Source organism: Salmo salar, chromosome 01 (assembly GCF_965601325.2).
Source record: "Salmo salar chromosome 01, fSalSal1, whole genome shotgun sequence".
NCBI classification, from domain to species: Eukaryota; Metazoa; Chordata; class Actinopteri; order Salmoniformes; family Salmonidae; genus Salmo; species Salmo salar.
The window spans coordinates 115,953,517-115,972,500 of NC_138291.1; the positions used below are offsets into that span (position 1 = coordinate 115,953,517).

General features: G+C 49.3%; 2 protein-coding genes across 4 annotated transcripts in view; one reads left to right on the top strand and one right to left on the bottom strand.

The window, feature by feature from the left end:
• Positions 1–18,984, bottom strand: part of LOC106594265 (receptor-type tyrosine-protein phosphatase epsilon) — a 56,144-nt gene that overhangs the window by 27,202 nt on the left and 9,958 nt on the right. The window contains exons 2-3 of one of the 3 annotated variants that reach the window (XM_045687672.2): positions 1,806–1,883; positions 363–456 (exon numbers count right to left, since the gene is read on the bottom strand). In XM_045687672.2, coding sequence (XP_045543628.1) covers positions 363–456; positions 1,806–1,878 — 167 coding nt within the window. In that variant the 5' untranslated portion in view covers positions 1,879–1,883. Of the gene's footprint in view, positions 1–46; positions 228–362; positions 460–1,805; positions 1,884–18,984 lie in introns of those variants that run through there. The other 2 variants (XM_045687670.2, XM_045687674.2) reach the window with 2 other exon arrangements.
• LOC145877549 (uncharacterized) lies at positions 7,089–7,835 on the top strand. The gene is made up of 2 exons (XM_082973288.1): positions 7,089–7,531; positions 7,620–7,835. The coding sequence occupies exons 1-2, from the start codon at positions 7,089–7,091 to the stop codon at positions 7,795–7,797; spliced, it is 621 nt and encodes a 206-aa protein (XP_082829414.1). The 3' UTR covers positions 7,798–7,835.

Here is an 18,984-nt window from a genome sequence, read left to right on the forward strand (position 1 = left end):
ATTAGTTATACGTTATATAAAGCACACAAATACGTTGGTATGGTACCATCTGAAACTGGAAAAGTTGTTCTTTCTCATTAGAGTCCAGGGTTGATGAGATCACAGAACACAGGCTAGGTTACAGCTACAGTAGGTCTCTCTCTTTGACTTGAGCTCGTTCATACTAACCCGCCTGGCTGTGTAGTTGTCAGTTTTACTGTAGCCAGCATGAGGCATGAACAACTGCTAGTGCTTCATTTCCTGAATGGAGGCTCCGCCCTTTGCTGATTGGGGAGAGGAAGGGTGACGTCACCTTGGCCCTAGCCCTCGCCCTGTCTGGCAGCACACACACACACTACCACACCCTATGACTGGTACGTTACCTGAGGAAGTACCAGGCCAGCAGTATGCTGATGACAAGCAGCACGGAGATGACCAGCACGGTAGGCAGGATGTGGGAACTCTGGGACTTAGTGTCTTCTGGAGAGGAGAGGGAAGAAGGAAGAGGCAGAGGTTATGGACCAAAAATATGTCCTTCCTCTAAAAGTGTGCACTTGTTCACTTCCCTTCATAGATTAGAAAGGAAATAACGGAACCCTCCCTCGAGTCCAGCCCATGCCTCCACCAACCCAATGTAGTGAACGAGTACACACTTCAGGAGGTAGGAGAGGTTATTGGGATGGATCCAGACAGCAGAGAGAGAGTCAACAAAGGAACAGGAAGAAGCCTGTGGTAGAACAGAGAGTTGAGCGTAGCAGTACAATTACTAGATAGGTCAAAAGCCACCTCAGATCTTGAATGTCCTTTGTAATTATTGTATTTCTACGGGGCTACAGAGAGTTGAGTACAGGCCAAGTGCTGAGCAGTGTTCAATAAGGCACACTGTGGCAAAAAAAAAAAAAAATCCCAACGGACAACAAAAACAACCCTTTTCTTATTGGACCACAGCAGATAGTACCTATCAGTTTCAGAGTGTTTTCTTCCGTGTTGTCCCTACTGAACACAACCCTGCTCTGGTGGATGACAGGTGGGAATTAAGGTTGGCAGGCAACTAGACCCATTATTATGGTCTGGATGGAGGCCTGATTTAAGATCTGACTTGGTTATGTCCCAAATGGCACCCTATTCCCTATATAGTGCACTACTTTTGACAACAGCCCTATGGACCCTGGGGAAAAGTAGTGCACTATATTGGGAATAGGCTGCCATTTGGGCCGCAGACTTTGTCTAGGGAGATAAGTATCAGGGACAAGCTCCTCTAAACCTGAGAGACAGAAGGGCTGTTGTTAAGGGTTAGGGTTATGTCATTTAAACCTGAGAGACAGAAGGGCTGTTGTTAAGGGTTAGGGTTATGTCATTTAAACCTGAGAGACAGAAGGGCTGCTGTTAAGGGTTAGGGTTATGTCATTTAAACCTGAGAGACAGAAGGGCTGTTGTTAAGGGTTAGGGTTATGTCATTTAAACCTGAGAGACAGAAGGGCTGTTGTTAAGGCATTCACAGCCAGCCATTTGGCCTGTTTACAAATGATAACAACATGGTAAATTACTGGCCAAACTAATCCACTCCAGCTTTACTATGATCCTGTAATAATAAAGGAAGGTTGGACAATAGTACCTTATCAGACAGTGGAGGATATACTGTAATATAGATACAGGCCTTACTGTGTATTTACTGTGTAGAAACACGAATTACATTTTACTGAGTCATGAAAAAACGTCCCAACAGTTTTAGAAATCGGGCCTTTTTTGACCATGTTACACATGAAGTAGTATACTGTATGTCTCCAGAAGAACATTGTACTGTAAATTACATCTGTCTCACTTACCACCTGTCTGGTCTTCATTGGAAGTGTCATTGGTTGTTAACGTGGTTGCCATCAAAAACAGAACTGGGACCATTGTGACTGAGAGAGAGAGAGAGAGAAACAGATTATAACAGTTATTAACAGGTCAGGTTAAACAAATGGATGATTCATTCCTGATAAAAAACACAATGTGAAAAAAAGGTACTTGATTAGATTTGATTTGACTTGATTAGGTTCTCTTTCAGTCCTAATTTGGACTAATCTTTCAAGAGTCCTTAAACATTAAAATACAATTTATAATACGATCATATTTTCACATGTTACAAAAAATACATAATACACTGACATATTGACCAGATAAATACTCTAACAGTCTATAAAGATAGATTGATTCTTCATCTACCATAGTCCTGCACAACTTTCCTATGTATTATATTTAAATTGTTTTAATGTATTGATTGAATCGATATATTGAAAGGTTTCTGGTTTGCTCAGTTAAATTATTAAAGTTCTTTATTGCTCTAAATCGAAAATGTTATTTTGTCTATTTCTCTTTTCTGTCTGGATAACACATAGACAATCTATTCCTAGTATTTACTGAATGTCTGTCTCTTAACAACTGAATACTGTTGTGAATAAAGTTTGGCTGTTTTAAATGGTGTATATTATGAAATAAAATGAGAATGTTTTTTCTTTAATTATCTTGTTGATTGATAACCAGTCAAGAGCCTTACACATGACTGTATTCTAGAGGCAGATCTCAGACCACCGCGACTGTAGTCTAAAGGCAGATCTCAGACCACTCAGACTGTAGTCTAAAGGCAGATCTCAGACCACTCAGACTGTATTCTAAAGGCAGATCTCAGACCACTCAGACTGTATTCTAGAGGCAGATCTCAGACCACTCAGACTGTAGTCTAAAGGCAGATCTCAGACCACTCAGACTGTAGTCTAGAGGCAGATCTCAGACCACTCAGACTGTATTCTAGAGGCAGATCTCAGACCACTCAGACTGTAGTCTAAAGGCAGATCTCAGACCACTCAGACTGTATTCTAGAGGCAGATCTCAGACCACTCAGACTGTATTCTAGAGGCAGATCTCAGACCACTCAGACTGTATTCTAGAGGCAGATCTCAGACCACTCAGACTGTAGTCTAAAGGCAGATCTCAGACCACTCAGACTGTAGTCTAAAGGCAGATCTCAGACCACTCAGACTGTATTCTAGAGGCAGATCTCAGACTACTCAGACTGTATTCTAAAGGCAGATCTCAGACCACTCAGACTGTAGTCTAGAGGCAGATCTCAGACCACTCAGACTGTAGTCTAGAGGCAGATCTCAGACCACTCAGACTGTAGTCTAAAGGCAGATCTCAGACCACTCAGACTGTAGTCTAGAGGCAGATCTCAGACCACTCAGACTGTAGTCTAGAGGCAGATCTCAGACCACTCAGACTGTAGTCTAAAGGCAGATCTCAGACCACTCAGACTGTATTCTAGAGGCAGATCTCAGACCACTCAGACTGTAGTCTAAAGGCAGATCTCAGACCACTCAGACTAGTCTTCTGCCAATAAAGCAGAACATGTTGTCATGGTAATGCCTTCTTTGTCCACATGGTGGGCCAATAGACTAACGGACCAAACATCACGAAACCATGTCACTGCTTACGTTTTGGGGAAAAAACAACACACTTCAAACATTTCAAATATTCAAATAAAATACACGATTGTTCAAATTCCTGTTTTATGACTAGAAAAAAAAAAGAAACCAAATTCTGCAGTTTATGGGGATATTTTCCAGATTTGCATGTGATGTTGAAAAGTGGTATGTTAATGAAAAGCACACGCAGTAAGGTATTTAAACATCCATACCATCTATACAGACCACTATGGACACATGTCTCTTAGTTTACAGCCTCAGTAAGGTATTTAAACATCCATACCATCTATACAGACCACTATGGACACATGTCTCTTAGTTTACAGCCTCAGTAAGGTATTTAAACATCCATACCATCTATACAGACCACTATGGACACATGTCTCTTAGTTTACAGCCTCAGTAAGGTATTTAAACATCCATACTATCTATACAGACCACTATGGACACATGTCTCTTAGTTTACAGCCTCAGTAAGGTATTTAAACATCCATACTATCTATACAGACCACTATGGACACATATCTCTTAGTTTACAGCCTCAGTAAGGTATTTAAACACATATCCATCTATGCATACCACTATGGACACACGTCTCTTAGTTTACAGCCTCAGTAAGGTATTTAAACACATATCCATCTATACAGACCACTATGGACACGTCTCTTAGTTTACAGCCTCAGTAAGGTATTTAAACACATATCCATCTATACAGACCACTATGGACACATGTCTCTTAGTTTACAGCCTCTATGTGTTTTGTTCTGTGTATTCAATGATTCTCTGATTAGAAATTAGAACATGAGTGCCGTGTGTTTCAAAGCAGATTAACACAAATTCCCCACCATCGTCACCAGAACAATATTAAGAGGCTATGTTATGCCCCAGCCGCTATGCTATGCCCCAGCCGCTATGCTATGCCTCAGCCGCTATGCTGTGCCCCAGCCGCTATGCTATGTCCCAGCCGCTATGCTATGCCCCAGCCGCTATGCTATGCCTCAGCCGCTATGCTGTGCCCCAGCCGCTATGCTGTGCCCAAGCCCGCTACAGAACAATATTAAGAGGCTATGCTATGCCCCAGCCGCTATGCTATGCCCCAGCCGCTATGCTATGCCCCAGCCGCTATGCTATGCCTCAGCCGCTATGCTGTGCCCCAGCCGCTATGCTGTGCCCCAGCCCGCTACAGAACAATATTAAGAGGCTATGCTATGCCCCAGCCGCTATGCTAAACCCCAGCCGCTGAGCTATGCCCCAGCCGCTGTGCTATGCCCCAGCCACTACGCTATGCCCCAGCCGCGTAAGCACATTGTATGGTTTTACACATATAGCACTCTCAGGGGTCTTAGTGCATAGCCACGTAGCTCCGCAGTTAAACAAGGCCAGATACAACCACGTAGCTCCGGGGTTAAACAAGGCCAGATACAACCACGTAGCTCCGGGGTTAAACAAGGCCAGATACAACCACGTAGCTCCGGGGTTAAACAAGGCCAGATACAGCCACGTAGCTCCGGGGTTAAACAAGGCCAGATACAACCACGTAGCTCCGGGGTTAAACAAGGCCAGATACAACCACGTAGCTCCGGGGTTAAACAAGGCCAGATACAACCACGTAGCTCTGGGGTTAAACAAGGCCAGATACAACCACGTAGCTCCGGGGTTAAACAAGGCCAGATACAACCACGTAGCTCCGGGGTTAAACAAGGCCAGATACAACCACGTAGCTCCGGGGTTAAACAAGGCCAGATACAACCACGTAGCTCCGGGGTTAAACAAGGCCAGATACAACCACGTAGCTCCGGGGTTAAACAAGGCCAGATATAGCTCCCCTGCTCAGTCATGTGAAATCCATAGATTAGGGCCTAATTTATTTATTTCAATTGACTGATTTCCTTGTATGAACTGTAATTCAGTAAAATCGTTGAAATTATGGCATGTTACGTTTATATTTTGTTCAGTATATTAAAAGCTTGATGTTTGAGCTTTCATCAATGTCCTTCATCAGAACCTTGATATTGTAATGAAACAGGCAGGGAGCAGGTATTGAACCCTCGACCTTCTAGCCCGAAGTCCAGCGCGCTATCGACTGTGCTGCAAAAGCATGCTCAAACGGCAGAGTCGATATCCGCGCTTATAAACCCAGGGTCGTTACACTACTCCCTCCTTTCAAAGAGCGCGTCCTCGCGCTAGCTTGCGACTCTACGTCTTACAGGAACGCGCTCACCGGCCAAGCACACGCACTGTCGTGGATGCAAGGTTCGATCCCACTTCTGACACCAATGTAATGAAACAGGCAAGGAGCAGGTCTCGAACCCTCGATCTTCTAGCCCGAAGTCCAGCGCACTATCCACTGTGCCGCAAAAGCATGCTCAAGCGGCAGAGTTGATTTCCGCGCTTATAAACCCAGGGTCGTCACAATATAAAGCAAGCAGTGAGAGGTAGAGAGCTCTGCTACCCGACCCGAGCCCGACGGGCCCCCGACACTACAGTATAGATTTGTTTTTTCATCAATTACTAGGATACGTGCAGGGCTCGGGTATTACTAAATTGATCAGTAACATTTTGAAGCTAAGCCATTTTCTGGTGCTCTACTGCGCAGTAACCTACAGTCGTATCTTACTAAGATCATAACATGGCGTCAGAAGTGCTTCAACCTCGTCAAATATAAGACCAGATCACTGTCCGAGTCGACAGGAGTGATTATTTCACAGAAAATAAGAGTGACGGAAAGTAGCTAGCTAAAAGCTAATTGCTCTCTTGCATCTCGTCAAAGGAGGAGCCGTTGCTATGGATGCTAAGGTCTCATTACCCATAAGCACTCTGCTATGTTGCGCTAGATGTCATGCATTTCAATAGGGACGTTCACAACGGAGTGAAATCGCAACGACCCCTTTGGGGTTGAATGTTCCATTGCGAAACGGACACTGTATACTTTGAAATTATCCAAACTTTGTGTCGTTTTCAGTCCAGCCAGAGTCAGTTGCAGAACAGGAAGTTACCAAACCACAGAAGAAGATACAAATATGGCGTTTTCGTTGATGGCTTTTATGGAATAGCTAGGAACTTGTAAACAATTACCCATCCTATAAGTGATTACTATTTTAATAGTCAAGTTAAATAATACACATTGGCTGTTAAGCCAATTATCTTATATGACTGTTGCCTCCTGTTTAAGTTTATTGTGATGGTAATGCTTTATATTATAATTATTAGGTGGCGGTGCCTATCTACAGTGGTATCTTCAACCTAGCCTAGCTTTTAGCTAGCTGGCTAGCTGCCCTGCAGTGTAAGCTATCTAACTTAACTTGCTATAAAGATAGAGAAACAAGTTGAGGAGAAAGTAAATAAACAAAACATGTTTTATTATCACCTGAAACTATATATATATATATATATAACTCAGCAAAAAGAGGAACGTCCCTTTTTCAGGACCCTGTCTTTCAAAGATAATTCATAAAAATCCAAATAACTTCACAGATCTTCATTGTAAAGGGTTTAAACACTGTTTCCAATGCTTAATGAACATGCACCTGTAGAACGATCGTTAACACACTAACAGCTTACAGTCGGTAGGCAACTAAGGTAATAGTTATGCAAACTTAGGACAGTAAAGAGGCCTTTCTACTGACTCTGAAAAACACCAAAAGAATGAAGCCCAGGGTCCCTGCTCATCTGTGTGGACGTGCCTTAGGCATGCTGCAAGGAGGCATGAGGACTGCAGATGTGGCCAGGGAAATAAATTGCAATGCCCGTACTGTGAGACGTCTAACACTGCGCTACAGGGAGATAGGACGGACAGCTGATCATCCTCACAGTGGCAGACCACGTGTAACAACACCTGCACAGGATCGGTACATCCGAACATCACACCTGCGGGACAGTTACAGGATGGCAACAACAACTGCTCGAGTTACACCTGGAACGCACAATCCCTCCATCAGTGCTCAGACTGTCTGCAATAGGCTGAGAGAGGCTGGACTGAGGGCTTGTAGGCCTGTTGTAAGGCAGGTCCTCACCAGACATCATCGGCAACAACGTCGCCTATGGGAACAAACCCACCGTCGCTGGACCAGACAGGACTGGCAAAAAGTGCTCTTCACTGACGAGACGCGGTTTTGTCTCACCAGGGGTGATGGTCGGATTCACGTTTATCGTCGAAGGAATGAGCGTTACACCGAGGCCTGTACTCTGGAGCGGGATCGATTTGGAAGTGGAGGGTCCATGGTCTGGGGCAGTGTGTCACAGCATCATCGGACTGAGCTTGTTGTCATTGCAGGCTATCTCAACGCTGTGCCTTACAGGGAAGACATCATCCTCCCTCATGTGGTACCCTTCCTGCAGGCTCATCCTGACATGACCCTCCAGCATGACAATGCCACCAGCCATACTGCTCGTTCTGTGCGTGATTTCCTGCAAGACAGGAATGTCAGTGTTCTGCCATGGCCAGCGAAGAGCCCGGATCTCAATCCCATTGAGCACGTCTGGGACCTGTTGGATCGGAGGGTGAGGGCTAGGGCCATTCCCCCCAGAAATGTCAGTGAACTTTCAGGTGCCTTGGTAGAAGAGTGGCGTAACATCTCACAGCAAGAACTGGCAAATCTGGTGCAGTCCATGAGGAGGAGATGCACTGCAGTACCTAATGCAGCTGGTGGCCACACCAGAATACTGACTATTACTTTTGATTTTGACCCTCCCTTTGTTCAGGGACAAATTATTCAATTTCTGTTAGTCACATGTCTGTGGAACTTGTTCAGTTTAGTTTATGTCTCAGTTGTTGAATCTTGTTATGTTCATACAAATATTTACACATGTTAAGTTTGCTGAAAATAAACGCAGTTGACAGTGAGAGGACGTTTCTTTTTTTTCTGAGTTTATTTATATATCATTTTTATTTTAAATGTTTTGTATTTTACCCCCTTTTTGTCCCCAATTTCGATCTTGTGTCATCGCTGCAACTCCCCAACGGGCTCGGGAGGCGTTGTCCAAACCTAGACAACCTTGGGCCAATTGTGCGCCGCCCTATGGGACTCCCAATCACAGCCGGTTATCATAAAGCCCGGGACTGTAGTGACGCCTCTAGCACTGCGCCACTCGGGAGGCCTGAAACAATATATTGATCCTGTCTTGAATGAAAAGGTCATATTTAGCAATTACCCCAAATAAATGTGATCTCTGACGAGAGGCAGCCTCTCCTCCATCTTGCGTTATTATAAACACTACACTTGTCCATTCAGTGGCGGGGCAAGACTCTGTGAAGATGACATATGGCGTAATGAAATACATCACACAGGCAGACTGGCAGCAGAGCATGCAGTGTGAGAAGCACAGAGAGGAGGAGGTCAGACTGGCAGCAGAGCATGCAGTGTGAGAAGCACAGAGAGGAGGAGGTCAGACTGGCAGCAGAGCATGCAGTGTGAGAAGCACAGAGAGGAGGAGGTCAGACTGGCAGCAGAGCATGCAGTGTGAGAAGCACAGAGAGGAGGAGGTCGGACTGGCAGCAGAGCATGCAGTGTGAGAAGCACAGAGAGGAGGAGGTCAGACTGGCAGCAGAGCATGCAGTGTGAGAAGCACAGAGAGGAGGAGGTCGGACTGGCAGCAGAGCATGCAGTGTGAGAAGCACAGAGAGGAGGAGGTCGGACTGGCAGCAGAGCATGCAGTGTGAGAAGCACAGAGAGGAGGAGGTCAGCAGAGCATGCAGTGTGAGAAGCACAGAGAGGAGGAGGTCGGACAGGGAGCAGCAGCTAATGGATACTAAAGATGGAAGATATTTCTGATTTCTGGGTTCGGCAGGGCAGGGCCTTAAATTTGGCAATCGGGCCTGGGTAGGGTAGGGCAGGGCCTGAGACCAGAGAAGACCAGAGGAAAACAGAGGAGAACAGAGACCAGAGGAGACCAGAGGAGAACAGAGGAGAACAGATACCAGAGGAGAACAGAGGAGAACAGATACCAGAGGAGAACAGAGGATAACAGAGGAGAACAGAGGAGAACAGAGGAGAACAGAGACCAGAGGAGAACAGAGCCCAGAGAAGACCAGAGGAGAACAGAGGAGAACAGAGACCAGAGGAGAACAGAGGAGAACAGAGGATAACAGAGGATAACAGAGGAGACAGGAGGAGAACAGAGACCAGAGGAGAACAGAGGAGACCAGAGGATAACAGAGGAGACCAGAGGAGACCAGAGGAGAACAGAGGAGAAAAGAGGAGAACAGAGGAGAACAGAGGAGACCAGAGGATAACAGAGGAGACCAGAGGAGAACAGAGGAGACCAGAGGAGAACAGAGGAGACCAGAGAAGAACAGAGGAATGTGTCATGTGTAAAAGAAGCCACATCCTGCCCTCCCCTCTCCTCCCCTCCCCTCCCCTCTCCTGCCCTCCCCTCTCCTGCTCTCCCCTCCCCTCTCCTGCCCTCCCCTCCCCTCTCCTGCCCTCCCCTCTCCTCCCCTCCCCTCTCCTGCCCTCCCCTCTCCTGCCCTCCCCTCTCCTGCTCTCCCCTCCCCTCTCCTCCCCTCTCCTGCCCTCCCCTCTTTACCCTCCCCTCTCCTGCTCTCCCCTCCCCTCTCCTGCCCTCCCTCCCCTCTCCTGCTCTCCCCTCCCCTCCCCTCTCCTGCCCTGCCCTCCCCTCTCCTGCCCTCTCCTGCCCTCCCCTCTCCTGCCCTCCCCTCCCCCTCTCATGCTCTCCCCTCCCCTCTCCTGCCCTCCCCTCTCCTGCCCTGCCCTCCCCTCTCCTGCCCTGCCCTCCTCTGCCCTGCCCTCCCCTCTCCTGCCCTCCCCTGCCCTCCCCTGTCCTGCTCTCCCCTCCACTCTCCTGCCCTCCCCTCTCCTGCCCTCCCCTCTCCTGCCCTGCCCTCCCCTGCCCTCCCCTCTCCTGCCCTGCCCTCTCCTGCCCTCCCCTCCCCTGCCCTGCCCCTCTCCTGCCCTGCCCTCCCCTCTCCTGCCCTCCCCTGCCCTCCCCTCTCCTGCCCTGCCCTCTCCTCTCCTGCCCTGCCCTCCCCTGCCCTGCCCTCCCCTCTCCTGCCCTGCCCTCCCCTGCCCTCCTCTCTCCTGCCCTGCCCTCCCCTGCCCTGCCCTCCCCTCTCCTGCCCTGCCCTCCCTCCCTCCCCTGCCCTGCCCTCCCCTCTCCTGCCCTCCCCTCTCCTGCCCTGCCCTCTCCTCTCCTGCCCTGCCCTCCCCTGCCCTGCCCTCCCCTCTCCTGCCCTCCCCTCCCCTGCCCTGCCCTCTCCTGCCCTGCCCTGCCCTCCCCTCCCCTCTCTGCCCTCCCCTCTCCTGCCCTGCCCTCTCCCTCTCCTGCCCTGCCCTGCCCTCCTCTGCCCTGCCCTCCCCTCTCCTGCCCTGCCCTCCCCTGCCCTCCCCTCTCCTGCCCTGCCCTCCCCTGCCCTGCCCTCCCCTCTCCTGCCCTGCCCTCCCCTCTCCTGCCCTGCCCTGCCCTCCCCTCTCCTGCCCTCCCCTCCCCTCTCCTGCCCTGCCCTCCCCTGCCCTGCCCTCCCCTCTCCTGCCCTGCCCTCCCCTCTCCTGCCCTGCCCTCCCCTCTCCTGCCCTGCCCTGCCCTCCCCTCTCCTGTCCTCCCCTCTCCTGCCCTGCCCTCTCCTCCCCTCTCCTCCCCTCCCCTCCCCTCTCCTGCCCTCCCCTCTCCTACCCTGTGTTGTGTAATCCTGGCAGTGTGGCAGAGGGTCTGTGTCAATAATCATTCCTTGGGTGATTAATAAAAGCTGACATGCCTCCTCCCCTCCTCCCCTCTCTCTCTATAAATGTCCTTGGTTGTTCAGGGCCTAGGGGAAGGAGAGCACTGGGAAGTTGGCCATGCATACACTACAGTAATGCTGCTGAGAGGAGTGAGATACACGGTGGGAAACTAGTATTGTGTGTGTGTGTGTGTGTGTGTGTGTGTGTGTGTGTGTGTGTGTGTGTGTGTGTGTGTGTGTGTGTGTGTGTTCCTGCACGTACATGTGTGAATGGGGACTTCAGGAAACAGCAGAGGGAGCACCCCCTCTATCCACATCAAAGAGACAGAATTGGAGAAGGTGGGAAGTTTTAAGTTCCTCTCCATACACATCACGGACAAACTGAAATGGTCCACCCACACAGACAGTGTGGTGAAGGAGCAGCACCTCTTCAACCTCAAGAGGCTGAAGACATTTGGCTTGTCACCAAAAACACTCACAAACTTTTACAGATGTACAATCGAGAGCATCCTGTCGGGCTGTGTCACAGCCTGGTACGGCAACTGCTCCGCCCACAACCGCAAGGTTCTCCAGAAGGTAGTGAGGTCTGCACAACGCATCACCGGGGGCAAACTACCTGCCCTCCAGGACACCTACAGCACCCGATGTCACAGGAAGGCCAAAAAGATCATCAAGGACAACAACCACCCGAGCCACTGCCTGTTCACCCTGCTATCATCCAGAAGGCGAGGTCAGTACAGGTGCATCAAAGCTGGGACCGAGAGACTGAAAAACAGCTTCTATCTCAAGGCCATCAGACTGTTAAACAGCCATCACTAACTCAGCGAGGCTGCTGCCAACATACAGACTTGAAGAATTATTGACCACTTTAATAAATGGATCACTAGACACTTTAAACAATGCCACTTTAATAATGTTTACATATCTTACATTACTCATATCACATGTGTATACTGTATTTTATACCATCTATTGCACCTTGCCTATGCCGCTCGGCCATCGCTCATCCATATATTTACATGTGCATATTCTCATTCACCCCTTTAGATTTGTGTGTATTAGGTAGTTGTTGGGGAATTGTTAGATATTATTGTTAGATATTACTGCACTGTTGGAACTAGAAGCACAAGCATTTCACTACACTCGTATTAACACCTGCTAACCATGTGACCAATAACACCTGCTAAACCATGTGACCAATAACACCTGCTAACCATGTGTATGTGACCAATAACATCTGCTAACCATGTGTATGGACCAATAACATCTGCTAACCATGTGTATGTGACCAATAACATCTGCTAACCATATGTATGGACCAATAACATCTGCTAACCATGTGTATGGACCAATAACACCTGCTAACCATGTGACCAATAACACCTGCTAACCATGTGTATGTGACCAATAACATCTGCTAACCATGTGTATGGACCAATAACATCTGCTAACCATGTGTATGTGACCAATAACATCTGCTAACCATGTGACCAATAACATCTGCTAACCATGTGTATGGACCAATAACATCTGCTAACCATGTGTATGGACCAATAACATCTGCTAACCATGTGTATGGACCAATAACATCTGCTAACCATGTGTATGTGACCAATAACATCTGCTAACCATGTGTATGGACCATTAACATCTGCTAACCATGTGTATGTGACCAATAACATCTGCTAACCATGTGACCAATAACATCTGCTAACCATGTGTATGGACCAATAACATCTGCTAACCATGTGACCAATAACATCTGCTAACCATGTGTATGGACCAATAACATCTGCTAACCATGTGACCAATAACATCTGCTAAGCATGTGTATGGACCATTAACATCTGCTAACCATGTGTATTTGGCCAATAACATCTGCTAACCATGTGTATGTGACCAATAACATCTGCTAACCATGTGACCAATAACATCTGCTAACCATGTGTATGTGACCAATAACCTCTGCTAACCATGTGTATTTGACCAATAACATCTGCTAACCATGTGTATGTGACCAATAACATCTGCTAACCATGTGTATTTGACCAATAACATCTGCTAACCATGTGTATGTGACCAAATAACCTCTGCTAACCATGTGTATGTGACCAATAACATCTGCTAACCATGTGACCAATAACATCTGCTAACCATGTGTATTTGACCAATAACATCTGCTAACCATGTGTATGTGACCAATAACTTCTGCTAACCATGTGTATGGACCAATAACACCTGCTAACCATGTGACCAATAACATCTGCTAACCATGTGACCAATAACATCTGCTAACCATGTGTATGTGACCAATAACATCTGCTAACCATGTGACCAATAACATCTGCTAACCATGTGACCAATAACATCTGCTAACCATGTGCATGGACCAATAACATCTGCTAACCATGTGACCAATAACATCTGCTAACCATGTGACCAATAACATCTGCTAACCATGTGTATGTGACCAATAACATCTGCTAACCATGTGTATGTGACAAATAACATCTGCTAACCATGTGACCAATAACATCTGCTAACCATGTGACCAATAACCTCTGCTATCCATGTGTATGTGACCAATAAAATGTGATTTGATTTTGACATAAGGGAACATGCTCTCTGCTCTCTGCTCCAGTCCTGCTGCTGTTCTGTTAAAATCCTCCCAGGATTCACCTTCCCTTCCTCCTGGCTCTCTTCTGGGAGATCTCACCCTGTCAGAGCCACCACACACACACACACACACACACACACACACACACACACACACACACACACACACACACACACCACATTCACATATACACACACATACCACATTCACATGTACACACACACACACACCTATACACACACATACCACACACACACACACACACACACACACACACACACACACACACACACACACACACACACACCACATTCACATATACACACACATACCACATTCACATATACACACACACACACACCTATACACACACATACCACACACACACACACACACACACACACACACACACACACACACACACACACACACACACACACACACACACACACACACACACACACACACACACACCACATTCACATATACACACACATACCACATTCACATATACACACACACCTATACACACACATACCACACACACACACACACACACACACACACACACACACACACACACACACACACACACACACACACACACACACACACACACACACACACACACACACACACACCACATTCACATATACACACACATACCACATTCACATATACACACACACACACACCTATACACACACATACCACACACACACACACACACACACACACACACACACACAGACACACACACACACACACACACACACACACACACACACACACACACACACACACACACACACACACACACACACACACACATATACACACAGGGCAGGAGAGGGCAGGGCAGGGGAGGGGAGGGCAGGAGGGGGGAGGGCAGTGCAGGAGAGGGGAGGGCAGGAGAGGGGAGGGCAGGGCAGGAGAGGGGAGGGGAGGGCAGGGGAGGGCAGGGCAGGGCAGGAGAGGGGAGGGCAGGTCAGGAGAGTGGAGGGGAGAGCAGGACAGGGGAGGGCAGGGCAGGAGAGGGGAGGGCAGGAGAGGGGGGGCAGGAGAGGGCAGGGCAGGAGAGGGAAGGGCAGGGCAGGAGAGGGGAGGGCAGGGCAGGAGAGGGGAGGGCATCCCCAGTGGTTGAGCTCTCTCAAAGGAGCACATACCCTCTCATCACCAGCACTCCTCCAGCTCTCTGCTCTCTAGTCCCATCTCTCCCTCTGTCTCTCATCAGTCCAATACAGTCCCAGCTCTCCCTCTGTCTCTCATCAGTCCAATACAGTCCCAGCTCTCCCTCTGTCTCTCATCAGTCCAATACAGTCCCAGCTCTCCCTCTGTCTATCATCAGTCCAATACAGTCCCAGCTCTCCCTCAGTCTCTCATCAGTCCAATACAGTCCCAGCTCTCCTCTCTCTCTCATCAGTCCAATACAGTCCCAGCTCTCCCTCTGTTTTTCATCAGTCCAATACAGTCCCAGCTCTCCCTCAGTCTCTCATCAGTCCAATACAGTCCCAGCTCTCCCTCTGTCTCTCATCAGTCCAATACAGTCCCAGCTCTCCCTCAGTCTCTCATCAGTCCAATACAGTCCCAGCTCTCCCTCTGTCTCTCATCAGTCCAATACAGTCCCAGCTCTCCCTCTGTCTCTCATCAGTCCAATACAGTCCCAGCTCTCCCTCTGTCTCTCATCAGTCCAATACAGTCCCAGCTCTCCCTCTGTCTCTCATCAGTCCAATACAGTCCCAGCTCTCCCTCAGTCTAGAAGGAATCAGCCTCTCATTCCCACTAGTCTTCTCATCCTCAGAACTCCTACACTGTTGTACCACTTCAACCAGTCCAGGCAGCCCACACATTTCTGAAATAAGACTTTGAATAAGTCACTGAACTATGTTGCACTGTGTTGGGTCCTAATGTGGTAAACAAGCTCTCATAATCTCTTTAAATCATCCTGTTGTTATTCCTCCATTCAGGCCACAGCAGCCAGTCACCTGATGTCAGACTGCCTGCGTCCTAAATGACACCATGTCTCCTATGGTTTCCTATGGTTTCCTGGTCAAAGGTAGCACACTACTTAGGGAATAGGATGCAATTTGGGATGCATCCTACTGTCTGTCTGTCGTCAATGGAAATGGGTCATCATGAATATGCTTGTACAGGGACTAGTTAAAGCCCTCCTTATTCTCTATTGTGAGACACTAGCTTATAGCCCTGAGGGAACGATATTGTTGGGGCCAGTTGGCTGGTCTGTCCAGAGTGACTCAGACAGGCACTGAGTGTTGTCTGTCTGTCTGTCTGTCTGTCTGTCTGTCTGTCTGTCTGTCTGTCTGTCTGTCTGTCTGTCTGTCTGTCTGTCTGTCTGTCTGTCTGTCTGTCTGTCTGTCTGTCTGTCTCTCTGTCTGTCTGTCTGTCTGTCTGTCTGTCTGTCTGCCTGCCTGCCTGCCTGCCTGCCTGCCTGCCTGCCTGTCTGTCTGTCTGTCTGTCTGTCTGCCTGCCTGTCTGTCTGTCTGTCTGGTCAGTTAGCTCCTCCTTGTATACACTCTTAGAATGAAAGTTTGTATCTAGCGGCAGGTACTGTTGGGCCAGTACCTGAAAGGTTGCTGGATCGAATCCCTGAGCAGACAAGGTAAAAATCTGTCATTCTACCCCTGACCAAGGCAGTTAACCCCACTGTTCCCTGGGCAACGAAGACGTCGATCATTTTTTTAACTAGGGAAGTCAGTTAAGAACAAATTCTTATTTACAATGACGGGTTAACTACCTTGTTCAGAACGACAGGTTTTTAACCTTGTCAGCTCAGGGATTCGATCCAGCAACCTTTCAGGTTACTGGCCCAACGCTCTAACCACTAAGATTAAGGCAGCCCCCCGCACCTCTCTGATTCAGAGAGAGAGAGAGAGAGAGAGAGAGAGAGAAAAGGACCGAGAGAGAGAGAGAAAAGGACCGAGAGAGAGAGAGAAAAGGACCGAGAGAGAGAGAGAGAGAGAGAGAGAGAGAGAGAGAGAGAGAGAGAGAGAGAGAGAGATACAGGTCACTGGCTTTTCTATTTAAAGTACGGTGGACTACATTCACACACTCTCTACTGAGGAGGGAAGGTGATGTGTCTGCTGTTATCACAGTTGGGGGAACTGTAACATTACAAACTAATCCATTTCTATCTTAACAAATCAGACAGCGGTGGAAAAGCATCTCACCTGGAATAACCTATTCTGGGGTTCAAATCCATTTAGAGAATCAAAAGGTTTTGAAACCAGAAACCCTTCTTGTGAATAATTTTTCGTTTCTTTACAAGTTCAGATTAAATTGTCAACGGGACAACAGTAACAACAATAACCAAGGGTCAAAATAACCATGCATTGAACAATAACAATATACATACAGTACATGTGCAGGTTGATTGGTCTGTCAGACACTGTCCCTCAACTTATGGCAGGCAGCAACTTAGTGCGCTGTCAACCCACAGCTCTCTGCGTCCTCCCCCAACAGGGCGGGTAGCCTATTCTCATCAGAGAGGTCTTTGAAACCTTGAATAAGGGTTTCAAATTTTGGGAAATGACACTCTCTAATTGTTTTATATTTTTTGGACCATTTTGTCAGGAAATGCAGCTCTGTCTCAGGTTCTGCTGTTGTGCAGTGGTTGCACAGCCTTTCCTCTACAGGGAGCCAGGTTTTCCTGTGTCTACCCTTCTCAATGGGAAGGCTGTGCTCACTGAGCCTGTACTTTGTCAAGGGTTTTCTAAGGTTTTGATCAGTAACCATGGTCAAATAATTAGCCACGGTGTACTGTCAATTTATGGTTAGATAGCACTGCATTTTGCTTTGTGTTTGTGCTTGTGTTTCCCAATAAGCAATGTAGTTTTGTTTTGACTGTGTTGTAATTTGGTTTATTCTGATTGATTGGATGTTCTGGTCCTGAGGCTTCAGTGTGTTAGTAGAACAGGTTTGTGAACTCAGCCCCAGGACCAGCTGGATGAGGGTCCTGAGGCTTCAGTGTGTTAGTAGAACAGGTTTGTGAACTCAGCCCCAGGACCAGCTGGGTGAGGGTCCTGAGGCTTCAGTGTGTTAGTAGAACAGGTTTGTGAACTCAGCCCCAGGACCAGCTGGGTGAGGGTCCTGAGGCTTCAGTGTGTTAGTAGAACAGGTTTGTGAACCCCCCCTCCCCCTGGCCCTTCTGCCCATCCCCTGGTCCTTCTGCCCACCCCCTGGTCCTTCTGCCCTCCCCCTGGTCCTTCTGCCCTCCCCCTGGCCCTTCTGCCCTCCCCCTGGTCCTTCTGCCCACCCCCTGGCCCTTCTGCCCACCCCCTGGCCCTTCTGCCCTCCCCCTGGTCCTTCTGCCCACCCCCTGGTCCTTCTGCCCACCCCCTGGTCCTTCTGCCCATCCCCTGGTCCTTCTGCCCACCCCCCTGGTCCTTCTGCCCACCCCCTGGTCCTTCTGCCCACCCCCTGGTCCTTCTGCCCATCCCCTGGTCCTTCTGCCCACCCCCTGGTCCTTCTGCCCACCCCCTGGTCCTTCTGAAGGACCACCCCCCTGGTCCTTCTGCCCACCCCCTGGCCCTTCTGCCCATCCCCTGGTCCTTCTGCCCTCCCCCTGGTCCTTCTGCCCATCCCCTGGTCCTTCTGTCCTCCCCCTGGCCCTTCTGCCCTCCCCCTGGCCCTTCTGCCCTCCCCCTGGCCCTTCTGCCCATCCCCTGGCCCTTCTGCCCTCCCCCTGGCCCTTCTGCCCTCCCCCTGGCCCTTCTGCCCATCCCCTGGCCCTTCTGCCCTCCCCCTGGCCCTTCTGCCCTCCCCCTGGCCCTTCTGCCCTCCCCCTGGCCCTTCTGCCCTCCCCCTGGCCCTTCTGTCCACCCCCTGGTCCTTCTGCCCTCCCCCTGGCCCTTCTGCCCTCCCTCTGGCCCTTCTGCCCTCCCCCTGGCCCTTCTGTCCACCCCCTGGCCCTTCTGTCCACCCCCTGGCCCTTCTGCCCTCCCCCTGGCCCTTCTGCCCATCCCCTGGCCCTTCTGCCCTCCCCCTGGCCCTTCTGCCCTCCCCCTGGCCCTTCTGCCCTCCCCCTGGCCCTTCTGCCCTCCCCCTGGCCCTTCTGCCCTCCCCCTGGCCCTTCTGTCCACCCCCTGGTCCTTCTGCCCTCCCCCTGGCCCTTCTGCCCTCCCTCTGGCCCTTCTGCCCTCCCCCTGGCCCTTCTGTCCACCCCCTGGCCCTTCTGTCCACCCCCTGGCCCTTCTGCCCTCCCCCTGGCCCTTCTGTCCACCCCCTGGCCC